This window comes from Microcaecilia unicolor, chromosome 8, assembly GCF_901765095.1.
Source record: "Microcaecilia unicolor chromosome 8, aMicUni1.1, whole genome shotgun sequence".
NCBI classification, from domain to species: Eukaryota; Metazoa; Chordata; class Amphibia; order Gymnophiona; family Siphonopidae; genus Microcaecilia; species Microcaecilia unicolor.
Genome location: NC_044038.1, coordinates 66,249,113 through 66,267,280, shown reverse-complemented (window position 1 = coordinate 66,267,280; position 18,168 = coordinate 66,249,113). Strand labels below are relative to the sequence as shown.

The 18,168-nt window shown below is 45.8% G+C and overlaps 1 protein-coding gene across 1 annotated transcript in view; it reads right to left on the bottom strand.

Annotated features, from left to right (window-relative positions):
• TMEM8A (transmembrane protein 8A) overlaps nt 1–18,168 on the bottom strand; it is a 116,562-nt gene that overhangs the window by 83,419 nt on the left and 14,975 nt on the right. The window contains exon 2 of the mRNA XM_030213108.1: nt 917–1,094. Within this exon, the coding sequence (XP_030068968.1) occupies nt 917–1,094 (178 nt within the window). The remainder of the gene's footprint in view (nt 1–916; nt 1,095–18,168) is intronic.

Here is an 18,168-nt window from a genome sequence, read left to right as displayed (position 1 = left end):
CAAGAGAGAGAGATTAGGTGAAGGCACAAGGGGGTACATGGGAGACAGAGAGAATACGAGTGAAGGGCAGGGGGCATTTGGGGGACAGAGAGCAAGAGAGAGAATGAGTGAAAGGGCAAGGAACACATGAGAGCGAGAGGGTGAAGGCACAAAGGGGCATATATAAGAGACATCGAGGATGAAAGCAGAAGGGAGTACATACGACAGAGAGTGAGGGTGAAGGCGCATAGGGGTACATATGAGAGACAGATTACGCGGGGGTAAAGGCGCAAGGGGGTACGAGAGAGAGAGTGGGTGAAGGCGCAAGGGGTAAGAGAGAGAGAAAATGGGCTTAGACTCCCTCCAAAGCTGCAGTACCTGTTCAATGGCTGGTGGGGTAGCTGAAGCCCTGCCAGCTGAAGAAATCCTCTGCCCAAGTCACCCCCTTCCTCAGGAACACGTCAGCAGGATGCCTCCAGCCACCAACAGTTGCACTCCTCAAGCATGCTCTTTTTGTGCATAAACTGAGCATGCTCAAGGAGTGCCAGAATCGGCAACTGGAGGCACCCCGCTGACTTCCTCACAACTGAGGCAGCATGAAGAGGAAGGAGGCCACTTTGGCTGCGAATTCCTTTGATTGGTGGGGCATCAGCATCCCCACCAAGGTATGATATATAATGTGTGTGTGGGGGGGGGGGGGGGGGGGTAAGGAGAGGAAATGCATGCCCCCCACCCCCCCATGGACTGCTGTTTATGCAACACAATCGCAATTAACATTTTTAATTGAAATGCAGCTTTCACAGGAAAATGTGCACGAAGTTTGGCATGCACAGACAAAGACATAGCTAATGAGCAGCACAAATCTACCAAAGGTATGTGAAATGTAATTTCTAGTAAGTCAGCAATGAAAAGGCACCCCTGTACCTCTAACACTTACACTGTAATTTCAACATCAATGCACTCGGGTCCTTTTCCCCGTGACGCTTGCAGAAGCCATCGCAAGAGAACAGCATCTTTTGGCACACGGAAATGGAAAAGTCGGGTGCTCCCATACCAGTTGTAGAAGGACAGTCGCTGTGCATTCTGGGAATAATACTCAGTAGCATAGATCAGGTCTGCATAAAAAAAAGAAAAAGAAAGAATGAACCAGGCTTCAACATGCTACAAATAACTCATATTCAAATCACGACTTTGAATGTGGAAGAGCTCTCAAATCCCACTGTAACAGATGATAGAAACCAGGGATTCCTAACCAGTGGTGCCTGCACTGTCCAAGGGGTGCTTGAAGAGATCAAATGGGGTATAGATAAGGGTCTTGAAATCTGAGCCAATTTACTGAAGCTTTCTAGACAGAGTGAAGAGTTAATGGTAGTATAACTGTGTACTACTGTAATTTTAGCAACATGGTAGCAGCTAATGGTGACATATGTAGCTATCAGTAGAGGTCATGTGGTTTAGGAAGGGGGTGTGAGGGTTTCATTGATTAGGGCTGCAGGAACCAAAAAAGGTTAAGAACCCCCAGTATAAACCATAATCCATGTGTGTCAAACCTGCACAATGCTCCAATGCCTTCTAAACTGGAAAAGCTATAAGCACAGCCAGCTCGACTACCATAGGTATTCCACCAGCTGATAGTGACTTGTATCTGGATAAAACTATGAATAGAGCAGAATGTGCACAGTTGTCAGCAAGTTTCCCAAAACAGGGTAAGCTAATGATGACCAGAAGTCTCCAGCTAAAGACAGGCATAAGTAGCAGAATGCCAGGCCAGCCTCACATAATGCACGCAGGTTGGAAGACTATTTGCGTACTCAAACTCCTCAAAGTGGTTAATACCTTCTCTTTTACTCATGGGGGGAGAGGGGTTAATTCTATAAGTGGGCAGGCACCTCAATGCCACACTTTTGACAGTTTATTCAAGAATGGTTACTGTGCGCCCAGATTCCATTATAAAACATTAGAGTAACCCAGCATCTGTGTGTCTTACATCAAGGTGCACATAGTTACAGCAGCCATAGACCTGGTGTAGCTGCAAGCACCCAAATGCAACAAGGATGCACATATTCTGTTGTGTATATAAGTGGCAGACCCACCCCTCCCATGCTCCATTCACATGACAACATTTACAGATCGTGCTTAGGTGTTTTTCCGCCATGTACATACTAAAGTGTACATTTGCCTGCGAAGGTGACAGAAAGTGACATGTAAGTGTGGGCACCTGAGACAGAATTGCCCAGATAATGCTGGTGCTAACTTCCAGAAGGTGGCAGGACTGCCACAGCGACAAGAAGCATGTGCACGCACAGACTCTCGACATCCCATGAGACTTGCTGTTAGTTTAATTTCTGCTGCTCGTACCTGAGTGAGAGGATTACGAGAAAGGCAGACTGAAGAGGAATCAAAGAGAAATGGAGATGGGAAAGTAAGGAGGGACTGAAAATGGAAGATGGAGGACTGAGTTTTGCTCGGACAGAGGCAATAATGGGGCTTAGATGCAGTTGCCAGTGGGGAAGGGACAGATGACTTGTTGAAAGCAATGAAGATGAAAGATGGAGAAAAGCAGCAAAGGCAAAGAGGCTGTGTGTGATAAGTGAAACAAAAAGGGCAGGAATGGTCGAAGGTTGCGAGTCTGGGACAGAGAGTTGCACAGGGGGCAGAAATTTCACTCGTCTCTGCCCATCCCTACTAGAATCTGCTCTATCTGCGCCCATCCCCTGTACAAATATAACCTGACTTGTTGTAAAATAACCCAACTTAACAGTAGCCTATGTTGATAACGCCCCCTCTCAGTGCTTATGGGGATTTCAATGCTATCAGCCATATCCATTAATTCTTTTTAGTGCTATTATAAGTTGCTAAGCTAGCCTAGAAACACAAGGAAAGGAAAGGACAGGCTGGCCTGGCAGTACACATCCGCAGGAACACCACAGGGACCTACATCCATCCTTAGAGGAGTCCCATGGACCTGATCCCTGTGGTATTCCCGCTAACCCCGTTCCTGTGCAGCTCTCTAGTCTGGGAGAAGAGGTGGAGAAGAGCAAAATGAGATTTGAGATAAATGTTAGCAAGAAAGATGGAGAAAAGAGAAATGTAGAAAAAGTGAAATGGAAAAACAGCTTGGAAAATAATTTAAAAAAAAAGACAGAGACTGCAAATCCTAAGATGGAAAATTCTCAAGAGGGAGAAAATAATTTTTGGTAGTTATTGAACATATGATACACTAAGTTTTAAGTATTTAAAATGTGTGCAATATCCAACAAAATATCTAACATTTTTTATACCATCTTGCTGCCTCACAAATTTTGGAGCTCCGGTTATCAGTTAAATGCTGTGCATACTCTCTATGAAGTGTTTCCTACCAGTAACTGGCTAAAGAAGCTGAAAGCTGGCAACCAAGGGACAGTTACCTACAGATGAGCTTGGGCAGACAGAATGCAAAAAAGTACTGGATATTTATCTGATTTATAGCCAAAAGCACAAAAATGCACTAATAACTAGAACAGTACAGACTATAGTTGCACCCTGTGCAACTTTGCCACAACTAATCAAAGATAGTGGGTTGTGCAAATTTTTGTGCTTTGTGTGGCCGCAATGCTCGCATAGCCCTTGGTAAGGCGCAGCTAATAACCCTATCTAAAAAGCATAGTGTCAATCCCACATAGCACACAAATCCTGCAGTAATCCAAATCACTAAACAGTTTATTTACAGAAATTGGTTTTTTATTTGCCAATTACTAACCCCCATTTACAAAGCTGTGCTAGCGGCCGCCATACGCTAATGCCAACACAGCCCATTCACTCTGGCATTGCTACATGGCTTAGTAAACCGGGGGGGGGGGGGGGGGGGGGGGGGGGGGGGAGTTTGAATGGGCTGTGTTGGCACTGCTGCATGGCTTGGTAAACAGGGGAGTAAAAGAGTAGAAGAAAACTTTAAAAATACAAACTGTGCAGCAATAAGTCAAGGAATTTGGAGAATATTTTAAAAACAAATAATGCACATAAAGCAGAGGTTTATGTCATTATAGCAATGTGGGTTGGTAAAGTTTGTCCAGAATGCCATTTCACAAATTGAGCAGAGGAGCTCCCGAGGGCGGAGTTGGGAGGTGAAGTTTGGACTTACGCATATTTTTGGGTTCTCAAAAGTAGTGTCAGTGCTCTCCACCATCTGATGTGTGTCTAGTTTCAGTGGAATAATTTTCAAAAGGAAGTTGTGCATGTACTCTCTCTATGAAAATTAGAATAATCTACATTCATACTTGCTGCACAAGTTTAGGCAACCCTCATAGCTGAACTATGAGCTGAACCCTCATTCAACTGAAATACTTTTATCTGTATTTGTTCTGTAATGCAATGCTTTGGAAAATGTATGTAACTTCTTTGTCTTTGTTAAAAAAAAGTGTATAGAGTTTATTAAACTTTCTAAACTGCTTAACAGCAAGATTTCAGCGGTGTAAACTAAACAAACAAGAAAAGGAATGCCATTTAAAATAAAACAAACTCAATCACACTAGACCATTCAGTACCATATATGCAGACCCTACTCGGATTAGATCAAATTACAGAATTACCTATGATTTTTTAAAAGACATACATTCAAGGGTCTTTGACTAGTAAAAAGGGAACAGTTATAAAACCTTTCAAATAGTATATCCGGATATGGAAAAAAAAACTGTAGTACATAGCATTGAAACAAACTAAAAACAGTTACATATTCTATCTAGCAAGGGCCATAGTTGTAGAAAACCGCAGAAGTACTAACCATTTCATGAATACCTGATACAGTAAAATTACCTACTCTAACAGCATTATAGTGAGGTTAAAAGACAAAGGCTTTTTCAAACAGTCATGTCTTGATAATTCTCTTAAACATAGTGGTGACTTGTGAGCCCAGCCCCAGTAGGGAGATTACTCACAACTACGGTCAAAGCAGGAGAAGCTCCGCTGCCTTCTACAAGCCAATGTTTTCTCACCCATCTGAGAAGAATTTAGCGGTCCAATAGAAAAGTAAGGCAAGAGAAGAAGCTGGAGGTATGATGGACTATATGCAAAAAGAGCTCTAAAAGGTCAACATTTAATTTAATTGAGCAGCCAATGAAGATCAGAGCTGCAGTAATCTAATATAATAAAACGCACCCTCAACGTTCTGAGGACAACGTTCTGTGAAGCCATGAAGCCATCTGACGTCACTCCCAGGCTGAAGGGTTCGTGGATTCGTGGTGTGAAGCCTTCAAGCCAGCCAGCCGTCTCTGCCCCGCCCTCGCGTCTAAACAAACAAATCCGGAAGCGAAGCGTCAGGGAAGGAGGCGGCGCTCCCGACGTCTAGCCTTCCCTTCGCTGTGTTCCGCCTTCAAAAAAAGGCAGAACACAGCGAAGGGAAAGCTAGACGTCGGGAGCGCCGCCTCCTTCCCTGACGCTTCGCTGCCGGAAACGCCACGGAGGTAAAGTTAAAAAGAATAAAAAAAACAAAAAAGGGATGCATGGATGCGAAGGGGGGGGGGGGGGAGAAGAGGGCGGGCCAGGCTGGGACATGGGAGAGAGAGGAGCATGGATGCGAGGGGGGGCCATGGAAGGGAGACAGGGGACTTGCTGGAAAAGGATGAATGGAGGCGGCAGGGGACAGAGGAGCATGGATGGGCATGGATTGGGAGGGCAGGGCTCAGGGAAAGAGGGAAATTGCTGAAAAGGGATGAATGAAGGGGGTAAGGGACAGAGGAGCATGGATGGGCATGGATTGGGAGGGCAGGACTCAGGGAGAGAGGGAAATTGCTGGATAGGGATGAATAGAGGGGACAGATGGGCGTGGATGGATATGGATTGCAGGGCAGGGCTCAGGCAGAGAGGGCAATTGCTGGATAGGGATGAATGGAGGGGCATGGATTGGAAGGGCAGGACTCAGGGAGAGGGGAATTGCTGGGTAGGGATGAATGGAGGGGACAGATGGGCATGGATGGATATGGATTGCAGGGCAGGCCTCAGGCAGAGAGGGGAAATGCTGGATAGGGATGAATGGAGGGGGCAGTGCCCATGGAGAGAGGGGAATTGCTGGAAATGGATGAATGGAGGGGGCAGGGGACAGAGGAGCATGGATGGGCAAGGATTGGGAGGGCAGGACTCAGGGAGAGAGGGAAATTGCTGGATAGGGATGAATAGAGGGGACAGATGGGCATGGATGGATATGGATTGCAGGGCAGGCCTCAGGCAGAGAGGGGAAATGCAGGATAGGGATGAATGGAGGGGGCAGGTGACAGAGAAACATGGATGGCCATGGATTGGGAGGGCAGGGCTCAGGGAGAGACTCACTCTCTCTCTCACACACTCACTCTTTCACTCTGACTCTCAAACAGTCACTCTCACATACACTCTCCTAAACATACACACTCCGAGGAAAACCTTGCTAGCGCCCGTTTCATTTGTGTCAGAAACGGGCCTTTTTTACTAGTATGATTTCTAATACCTATTTTTGAAAGTATTCTAGCAGCTCTATTCTGAGCCAGGCTCTATTCTGAGCCAGTTGAACCTTATAAAGCTTTTTATACAGATATAGATAGATAGAGGAGTCAGGTTGGGAGATATCATCGTCTGGACTATGACAGAAAGACCTGGCTTGAGGAGATGTCGTAAGTCGTATCAAAAAACAATGAGAGATGCCTATCCATTGAGAGTAGTCAGTCAGATACCAGAAGGCTCTGAAGAAACTCGCTAAGAGTTTAACATCGCATCTCCCAGCATAAGACCAGCTTGCAGGCCTCAGTCAACTGGCCTGCTTACCCAATGGGATTTCCATTTTATTAAGATTTCATTTATTTGCTACTAGCTACATTTCAGGTCTTGATCCATGTGGTGCTGATTCCTTGTATCTGAACCATTAGCTCTACACTATCTGTATAACAGAAGAAACTGAAATGAAAGCTTTTTAAATGAGATCAGCGAGAGGCTTCAGGAACAGATTTGACAGCCAGAAAAGCATTGAACCCTGTGATACATGGTATTTAATTGCTAGAGCAGTTTCAATCATCTCCTCAAATATCATAGCTCAATGATAGTCATTTAAAAATTACTGGAACCATTTGAGAGATAGGCAGCATACAACAAAGGATTCCAGTCATTTCAGAAGGAAGGCAGTAGTCAAATAAGCATTGCTGGAAAATGCTCTCCTGAAAACTTAGTGTCAAGCAGGGTAATGAGCACCATCACTGTGCTACAGCCATGTCTCAATCTGTTGGTCTAGAAACTAGTGGTGGTTTCTTGTTAAACCCCAAATCCCAAATGTTGGCTTCTTGCACATACTATTTGGAAAATTACAGCTCTCACTATGATGTTTGACACTAGCAGAATGCTACAGACAAGTTGCAGATTGGCTAAATTGTCTAGGTCTAGTCCAGGTCACTCAGGGAAAGGCTGTACTAAAACTTTTAATGCGGTGGGGAGGGGGAGGGGGAATCCTCTCCCAATGAGACATCAATCCCAAGCAAGTAAATCAGAGAGCTTATCTTTAGTTATACAGGGTTTTGCAAATGATCCTCATCAAGGCTAGGTTTATTCAACACCATTTCTTTTAGAAAGTGCAGCATATAACCTGTTAACAAAAGACGCATTTACGAATTAAAGTACACCATCTAAAACCCCACCACTTACATCATGAATTACCTATGAGGGGACAGGGATTTAGCTCACATGGCTGGTAGGCTGAAGATTTTAAATAACAATATCTTCCACATCAAGTCATAAAAGAATTAAAGCCCTTAGAGCAGTGTTTTTCAATCAGTGTGCTGCAAAGTTCGAAGGGATCCCACGAGGTCAGCAACAGAAATCAATCCTATCTTCCTCCTCCCACCCCTTGGGTTTCTCGCCTCTCCACCGCAATTCTACAAACTTTGTGGTTGCGGCAGCTATTACAACAGGCCATCTTCAGGCCAGTCCAGGGGTCCTTCCTTCTGACAACGTTTTTGCCACATGGGAGGGTGTGACAGAGGGAAAGCCTCTAGAAGGCCTGTTCTAATAGCTGCCGGCAACAGCAAAGTTTGTAGAATCGAGGTGGAGAGATGCATGAGGGGTGGGAGGCGAAATTTCGGAAAAAAGCATTGGACCTGCAGGAGGGAACGGGGGTGGGGAGACAGGCTGCACATGAAGGGAAGAGAGAGGGAAAATAAGATAGATTTGAGAAGGCGGCAGAGAGAAATTGAAGAAAGCTGAACATGAAAGATCAGTGCCAAACTGACATAGGGCAGGAGGTGAGAAAAGAAATAGCAAATGGAAAGGAGGCCCTGGAAACAGAGCTAAGAGCACAGACAGAGGAAAACAGAACCAAAAACTGAGAATAAGATGATTGGAATAATAAAAATCACCACACTAAAAAGGTAGGGAAAATGGAAAATTTACATCTGTTGGCTTTATTTTGCCCTGTACTTCTTTCTAGTTCTCTGGTGTTATACGACATGCAGATGCTGGTATCGCTGCATGTATTTTGCAGTTCCCCATTTTGTATCAGGTGAGAATCATGTTCTGCATCTGCAACTGAGGAGAAGGATTCTACTGGAATGTGGTATCTCTATAGAATCTGAAACAGTCCATCTTGTTCCAGTTTCCCAGCATCAGGTAAACTGGTTCTCTAATGTACTTCAGTAGCATAATTAAATGAAATAACTACTTCTGAAGGTTACAGGTACGAGTGGGGATGGAGATAATTATTTGTGGGGATAGGCAGGTACAGGTTAGATTCCAGCAGTGTCCCTTGACAATTTTTGCATCTTATAATTGTGCTGTGAGAGGGAAAAGGTTGAAAATCACTGCCTTAAAGAGTGAATTCTTAATCATGGAGCTAACTACAACAATTGTGGCAGAGCTGACGCCTAATGCTTTGCAAATATTTAAAATCTTGTTAGAAAAATAATTTGCAAAGTTTGTACTGCTAATAGTTGAATCCTCTTCCACATCCGCATAGAAAGCAAAACACAGCCACATAAAAGTGAGATTCTGTGCTAATGAGATATCACTTTGCTGACTATTAAATAATGATACATTTTTGAAAGTTATTCACATTGAATGTTATATTTCTATCTTTGGGATTTCCTCCAATCCTTCTCCAACTGGCTTGCAGCCCAGTTTAGAGGATAAAGTTCATCCATGTACCACGGTGCCAACTTTGAAGTGGAACCAGATTTCACCTCTTTATTCCAGTTTTCTAGACAGTCACACAAGCATTTTCTTTTTTTTTTGGGGGGGGGGGGGGGGGTAAAGTTACAAGACAAAAAGTGAAGCTCCCCTAGAAAATTTGATGAATGGATTTTTCTCATTTTAGCCAAATCATTTTTATTTTTAAAAATACCCTTCCATTTCAAAGATGACATCTGGTTTATTAAAAATGTACTGTATCTATAAAACAAATCAAGGCGGTTTACAATAGTGATAAAAACAGAAAGCAATAATGAAAGGAACTGCAATAATATATAGGAAAATTACAAACATTCAAGACCCAACATTAGATTAGTAGTATACTATTTTTTTTTTTTAATAAACCTGCAAGGTACATCCAGTAAGATGACAGTATCTCATAGTACAGACTACATTATATCCAACTCTGTACCTAGTATAGAGCTATAAGCTGGGAAAATATTATTGCAAACACAGTACTAGCTTACTGTAATTCAGATAATATCTCTAAATTTGGAGCAGGGGGGAAAGGAGGGCTTGGCAAACCAATAAAATGACTAACCTATCTCCAGCCATAATATGTATTAAACTTTCTGTTCCATTTTCAGACAAACCCAATACAGCAGAGGTTCTTAACCCAGCCAAGTTTTCAGGATACCCATAATGAATACACATTACTTAGATCTGTATAGAATAGACAATGCATGCAAATTTCTCTCATGCATATTCATTATGGATAGCCTAAAAACCTGACTGGGTGGGTATGTCCCAAAGGCTGGGTTGAGAATCCCTGCAATAGATTTATAATAAACACTACCTTCCCCATCCCTATCAGCTTTTCTGCCCTCTCTGCAAGATGGAAAAACTTAGGGGTCAAATATGAATCAGAGTATCTTAAGCATCCAACACCATTTCTGTAATATAAAGGTCCATTTTACACAGAACAGATTTGAGACATTCAGGTTGGAATGTACTCAGCACCGGTGCTATTTTGGAAATGGGTCTGCCAAAAGTAGGTATTTGCCAGCACACATAGCAGCAGTGGCCATTTTAGAAATATACACAGAATCCAACTGCTTCTACTTGAAATGTGGCAATTTCACAACTTCCGAGTGTAAGCAGAACTGCTTCCACATGTAGCCCACAAACCTACTGGTAGAAGTGCACCAATGAAGCTGTAAGGCTGCAGTGTTAATTTGCTTTCATTTTGGAGGTAAAATAAGCAACTCAGGGTTATAGGGAATGACTTCCTTAACAATCCTTTGCACAAAGCTGTGGCCAAAACAAAAACATTAGAAAAATATGTTTAAGGCTTTGAACTGCTGTAAAACCTGATGGGGATGTTCAGTGGTGTGCTGGAGCCAGCTCGCACAAGTCACTTGTTAAATTTTTAAACATTTTGCGAGCCAGTTGCTCAGGCAGGGAGAGCCGGTTTGCCTCTCCTCCCGCGAGCTGCAGGGTCCCACTCCCAGCAAATACCTGAAGTCAGTCACCCTGGTGGTCTAGTGGATTCTTTGGGGCAGGAAAGATCCCCCATCCTTCCTGCACGCTGCCGCATGCTCTTTAAAAATGGATGCAGAGACTTCCGCTGAAGTCTTGAGGCTGCCGTTAAGTCTCAGCTGCAGAACTCAGGAGGAGGGTCAGCACCGGCAGAGGGCAGGAAAGACTGGGGATCTTTCCTGCCCTGAAGAATTTACTAGACCACACCAGGGAGGCTTCAGATATGTGCTGGGAAGGCACCCTGCGGCTTGGGAGACCGGGAAGGAGGCCTGGAATAGGTGGGTGGGGTGGGGACTGTGGGGAGGATACGGTATAAAAAGTTATATTTTCAAACATCCCAGCTTGTGCATACAGATGTACACAAAGGAAGTATAATAAGGGAATAAATTTTCATAGGTAGAGTAGTAATTTGTTATAAATCGTAATCAATGTGTCATTTGGAGGGGCTGGTTATAGGGACACCCTAGCACATGTTATATTTGTGCAGACATTTTATTTCCTCCTGGTAAAGGGCCACTAAAACCAACCTGACGTTATGAGAATCCGGTGCTCAATATTCAGAGTCTCCATCTATTTATTTACTTGTTTATGGCATTTTATCCCACATTAATGTAATCCGTTGGGTTTGTTGTGAGCCCTTGGGCCCTGGCCGAGGCCAAGGGGAGACCGACCCACCACCACACACCCCAGCTACCCAATACCCCTAGGCTACCCCTCCCCGCAGTCCCTCAGGAAGAAGGGAAATAGACATACAGGCGGGCCTCGCGGCTGAACCGGAACCCACGCATACAGAGCCACTCGTGTGAGCCTCACGGCTGAACTGGAACCCAATCACACACAAGGAGGGGTGAAAGGACCCAAAGGGCCCCTCCCGGGACCCCCCGATACCAGCCATGCGCTAAGCACCAACAAAAGCAGAGGGGGAAACCAAGGTGCCAGAACAGGCCACGCCCTCCCTGGGGACTAGCACAGGACAGGGGAACTGATACTGCAAGCCTCGGAACCACCGGAGGCCAAGGGGAAGGTACCAGAGGACCAGGCTACCTCCCAAGACACAACAGGGAGGCAGACAGCCTTGCCTTAAACCCACTGAAAGACAGAGGCAGGGGCACAGAATACAAAGGGTTAAGCTTGCTGAGCCAGCAAGCCAGCACAAGAGAGAGAGAGAGAGAGAAAGCTCCTAAGGTCAACAAACAATGAGAGAGACACCAGAAAGAGGGGAGCACCCCCTCCCCCCACTGAGCAAACACTGAGTCAGAGGCAGGGACACAATACACAAACACAGTACACAAAGGTTAAAACTCACTGAGCCAGCAGGCAGGCACACCAGGAGTGGAGAGTAAAGTCCACCCCCTTCCCCTGCCAAACCAGTAGAATCATAACAATTAAACATGAATTAAATTGGAACTTGCCAGCATTTAAAATATTTTTTCCCCTGGAGAGTAATGCATTGCCCCCTCCCCCCAAGGTATAGCCATGCTTGTAATTTGGGGGGAGTGCTCCCCCCCCCAAAAAAAAACATTGCAGGGCTGGCTATACCCAGGGAGAGAGCCTGCTGTTAAAAATTTAACAGCACACCACTGGGGATATTGTTCCCGTTATACAAAATGGGGAATACACATGTATATTTTGCCCCACCCATGCCACCCCCAAACGTTTGCCCCCAGCACACCCCCCCCCCCCTTGAAATCTCTGCATGGTATAGGTTCCCATGTGTAAATAGTGGCTGAAATCACCATTTACAAACACATTCAACCTACAATAGGGCTTCTCAACCCAGTCAGGTTTTCAGGATAACCACAATAAATATGCAAGGACTACCTCTATCCTATGTAAATCTCTCTCATACGTATTCATATTGAATATCCTGAAAACCTGACTGGCTAGGTGTGTCCCAAGGACTGGCTGAGAGCCTCTGATCTGCATATTTAGAGGTAACCCTCGTTTCTCAACTTTCTTTTGCATCCCATATTTCTTCATTGCTTCGTTCTGGTTTTTTTGTGCTAGAACTACACTGAGTAAGGAAATTCTTTGATTATGATTCCTTTCATGCACTGGTACTACCTTTACTGATTACAAAAATAGATTATTGCAGTATTGTCTTTGCAGGGTTACCTCAAATTTCTTTGAAAAAGCTACTAACCTTACAAATCACTGCAGCTTGTCTCATTCGTCATGCCAGAAATGCTCCTCTGAAAACTTAGTGTCAAGCAGGATAACGAGCACCATCGCTGTACTACAGCCATGTCTCAATCTGTTGGTCTAGGAATCTCTTCTGGAAACTTTGTTGGCTACCAGTCTCCTACAGAATCCAATACAAGATTCTTCTACTAGCTTCCAAAGCTTTTCGTCTGGGATCTCTGCCTTACCTCTCCTCTTTAACCATCCCTTATTCTCCCATACTTTTACTTTGCTCCATTAATGACCACTGCATGGAATTGCCAGGTCCAAAAGCTGCAAAATATGAACAAACTCATCACAGTGCCTTTTACTTTTTTGCCCCGGCTTCATGGGATAACCTTCCTTTTGGATATTTGTGGAGAGCTCTCTCTCCCTAGATTCAAAACCACAATAAAAATTTTTTTTTAAAAACTTTGTTTTTCAAACAAGCAACAGTGATGGTAGAGTCCAGGTGCCCTCCTTTCCCCCTTTTACCTTCTTCTTCCCTCTATTTCTTCATTTTCCCTATTATTTCCCTTGCTTATTTGTTTAGATGGTATTTGAATGTTGTCTCCTTTTCCTCTTCTATCCTACCTTACATTGTAGTTCTTCTTCTGATTTTATTTATTTAGATTTTGCTCACACCTTTTTCAGTAGTAGCTCAAGGTGAGTTACATTCAGGTACACTGGATATTCCTCTGTCGCAGGAGGGCTCACAATCTAAGTTTGTACCTGAGGCAATGGAGGGTTAAAGGGTTAAGTGACTTGCCCAAGATCACAAGGAGCAGAAGTGGGATTTGAACCAGCCACCTCTGTATTGCAAGACAGGTGATCTAACCACTAGGCCACTCCTCCACTCGGCTTTGGAATGTACGGCTTTGGAGACTTTTATGTAAACCGCTTGGCTCTGTGCATCAGTTTAGGTGGTATAGCAAATGCAAGAATAAAGAAAATTTACACATGGACATGTGCCTAAATAAAGGGTCAACATGTCTATAAAATGATCAAAAAGCCATACAAACATAAGTTAATATGTTCTGAGTGAAGTAGCCACAGACACAACAACAAGATATTAGGGATGCTCTCTAGAAAAGCACCGAAAACTCATGTAGCACCTTTAGCAAATAACACTGAATGTTGCCAAGCAGCAATGCACAAATGTAAACAGAAGCACAAAAAGAAATGCTATGGGCAAAACAGAACGTGCAAGTTGCCATTCCTGAACGCAAATGATCCATGCTTTAGTGATCCTAAGGGTAACCATAACACTATTAGGCTTATTTTCGAATGCTAGAAGCGCACAAAAAGCGACACAAACAGCACGTAGACGTTCCCATGGACGAAAGATGCCCAAAGCCAATAATCGAAAGGGGGCCGTAAGGACGCGCCTAATGCAAAAACGCTCATCTACGGCCGGCGACATAGGGGGCGTGTTGTGGGCGGTGTTACGCAGTGGGCATCCGTACCGTATTACAGCTTGCGAAATGGTTTCGTATGTGCCAGAACATGGGTGTTCCTTGGTAGACCTCATATAAAAGCGACCATCGGAAGGGGGAAATTGTCTATAGACCAAGTAGCGATTTTGTGCAGTTGGAGAGTGGCGAGATATTTGTTGAAAGAGAAAGCTGAATCATTGTTTGGAGAGAAAGCGGAGTGTGTGGAGTACCTGTTACCTTTGCCTGTGTGCCGTAGTCCGAACCTCTTCACCCTCACCTGCCTCTTTTGTGTTTTACCCTTTCATCCTTCCCTACCCCTTCTAGCCCCCAAACTCCTTCCCCTCACCCTATCCCTCTCCATTCACTGTTCCCACGTGCATACGTCATTCCCTTACCTGTTTGGAGTCTCTGTTTGTCCTGTGTACTGCTGCAGCGTGTGTTTGGCGAGTGAGTGGCTAGAGGGTGTGGCCGGAGAGTGCTTGCAAGTGCAGTGTGGTTGTGGTGGTGGGAGTGAGCTTATAGGCAATGGACGCACTAAATGCACTGGCGATGCACATGGTGGAGGAAGAGATGCGCCCCCCTAGGAGATACTCACGCCCCAGGGTGTTCAGGCCCCGCACCACTTTCATTGACCTCACTGACCTCCAGTGTATCACTAGATACAGGTTTGATAAGGCAGCCATTCAGCACCTGTGTGACCAGCTCCAACAACTCCTGCAGCCCCGGACCCATAGGAACAACCCCATCCCCGTGCACCTAAAAGTCACTGTCGCTCTCTCTGTTCTGGCCACTGGGAGTTTCCAGTCTGTGCTTGCTGTCAACACGGGGTTCAACCAGGCTTCCATTTCCAACTGCCTTACCCACTTCCTTGATGCCTTCCTTACCCACACCTCTGACTACATCACCTTCCCCCCCCCCCCCCCCCCCAGGCCCTGCACAACAACATGGCTGCCTTCTACGCTGTAGCTAGATTCTCCTCGGTCATAGATGTGATTGACTGCACACACGTCGCACTCAGACCCCCCCCCCTCCCCCCCGGGCACACGAGGCCACCTACAGAAACAGGAAGGCATTTCATGCAATCTACCCCTGATATCTCACCTTGCATCCAAACCAAAGTTTCAGCGTGCTTGTCTGACATTGCTGTCTGGATGTCTCAACGCCAACCTGAAATTAAACATGACCAAAACCGAGCTTCTCATTTTTCCCCCAAACCCACCTCCCCACTCCCTCCGTTTTCTATTTCTGTTGATGACTCTCTCATTCTCCCTGTCTCCTCAGCTCGAAACCTTGGGGTCATCTTTGACTCTTCTCTCTCCTTCTCTGCTCATATCCAGCAGATCGCCAAGACCTGTCGTTTCTTTCTTTACAACATCCGTAAAATCCACTCCTTTCTTTCCGAGCACTCTACCAAAACCCTCATCCACACCCCTGTCACCTCTCATTTAGACTACTGCAATCTGCTTCTTGCTGGCCTCCCACTTAGTCACCTCTCCCCTCTCCAATCGATTCAAAACTCTGCTGCCCGTCTCGTCTTCCGCCAGGGTCGCTTTACTCATACTACCCCTCTCCTCAAGTCGCTTCACTGGCTCCCTATCAGTTTTCGCATCATGTTCAAACTTCTTCTACTAACCTATAAATGTACTCACTCTGCTGCTCCCCAGTATCTCTCCACACTCGTCCTTCCCTACACCCCTTCCCGTGCACTCCGCTCCATGGATAAATCCTTCTTATCTGTTCCCTTCTCCACTACTGCCAACTCCAGACTTTGCGCCTTCTGTCTCACTGCACCCTACACCTGGAATAAACTTCCTGAGCCCCTACGTCTTGCCCCATCCTTGGCCACCTTTAAATCTAGACTGAAAGCCCACCTCTTTAACATTGCTTTTGACTTGTAACCACTCGCCTCCACCTACCCTCCTCCTTCCTGTACACATTAATTGAGTTGATTTGCTTACTTTATTTTTTGTCTATTAGATTGTAAGCTCTTTGAACAGGGACTGTCTTTCTTCTATGTTTGTGCAGCAGAAATGCTAAATATTAGTAGTAGTAAGTTGTGTGTGATGCCCAGGGGGAGATATTAGACGTGTGTGCCAGGTACCTGGGTTCCACCCATGATGCCTACATCCTACAGCACTCGGGCATCTTCTGCAGGTTTGACCAAGGGGAGATCACTGGCGGTTGGTTCCCAGGTAAGTGCAGCATGGATCTGCCCAACCTAGACCTCCTCCACAACCCACACACACACCTCCAAACAATACACACTCATATTTCTCATTCTGCTTCTCCTCAAAGGTGACAGAGGCTACCCGCAGCGGAGCTGGCTCATGACTCCCCTGGTGCATCCACAACCAGGGTCGGAGGAGACCTACAACAGCAGGCATCGGACCACCTGTGTCATCATAGAGTGGGCCTTTAGCCTACTGAAGAACAGGTTCCGGTGCCTGGACCGGTCTGGAGGGGAGCTCCTCTACAGCCCCCAAAAGGTGGCCAAGATCTTCATGGCCTGCTGCATGCTCCATAATTTGGCCCTGCGCAGACGACAGCCCCTCCCAGAGGAGCCACAGCCACCAGAGCAGCAGGCCCCAGAGGAAGAGGATGAGGAGCCCCCTCCACCTCCCGCCCACAGAGCAGAGCAGACCGCACACCAGCTGGGGGTCAAAGCAAGGCAACAACTCATAGAGACAAGTTTTGTGTGAGAGTAAGTTGAAATTTATTCATAGCAATCACATATGTCCACGCCATCACCCCCTCCACCACCATCACCCCCTCTCACCCCCATGTCCCATCACTTTCCACGCCCCCTCCCCTGGGCTCTTCCCTTCCCCCGTCCCCTCCTACCCCTCCCACCGTATTTGGTTGCAGCTGGTGCTGCAGGGGAAGTCTGTTCAGAGTGCTCTGATGAGGAGCTGCTCTCACTGTCCTCAGTATGCACACAGCAGCCTGCTTCCTCAGCTGCCCTTTCAAAGTCAGGCCACCTTCCTAAGAATAAAGCTTTAAGAGAACTGTTCAGAGTTTTGATTGCTTCTCATGAAGCATCCATATTTACTACTCCTGGGTTCTGTATCTCCCCAAACAAACAGCTCTCTCTTCCAGAAGAAGCTGACAATCTAGCAGCCTGGGCACTAACTCCCTCTGCAGTGGGACACTGTCCTTGAAGAGTGTCCAAACAGTCCACACTTCCACCCTCAGAAGCGACGCCATTCTCCCGACCCTGTGGTAGGGCACTGAGCTTCTGGGTTGTGGGCTAAGCAAAGCCTGGTCTACACCAAGATCCACTACCATCTTGGGCTTACCCCCTGAAGCAGGAATTGCAGCCACTACTTGAGAAGACAGCAATCCAGATATTGTTGTCTGTTTTGGGCGCTTTGGAGCTCCCATGGGTGTAGACTTCCGGGCGTGGGTTACTCCTTTCTACGTCCCCATCAGCAAAGCTCACACAGTGTGGCAGCACTCAGATCAAACAAACCAGAGCGCTCCTCTCAAGCATCTGTCCTTGATGCCACCTTGGCCTCCCTGACCTAGACACCATCTTCAAGTATTAGCATTTTAAGACTACCACATTATAGCCTAGTACTTCTCAAACCTGTCCAAGAGGCACATCTAACCAGTCTGGTCTTTAGGACTTCTATAATGAATAAGCATTAAAGGGAGACCCCACTGTATACAAATCTATGACATGTATATTCATTATGGAACCTGACTTGCTGGGTGTGCCTGCAGGAAAGGGTTGGGAAATAATGATAGTTGAAACGCCTAAAAAGATACAACACATTTCATTAAAACATCAGAATGGCCATACTGGGTAAGACCAACAGTCCATCCAGCCCAATATCCAGTTTCCAACAGGGGCCAATCCAGGTCACAAGTACATGGCAGAATCCTAAAAAGTGGCAAGACTCCATGCTACTGACCCGTAGGGTCAAGCAGCGAAATTCCGCAG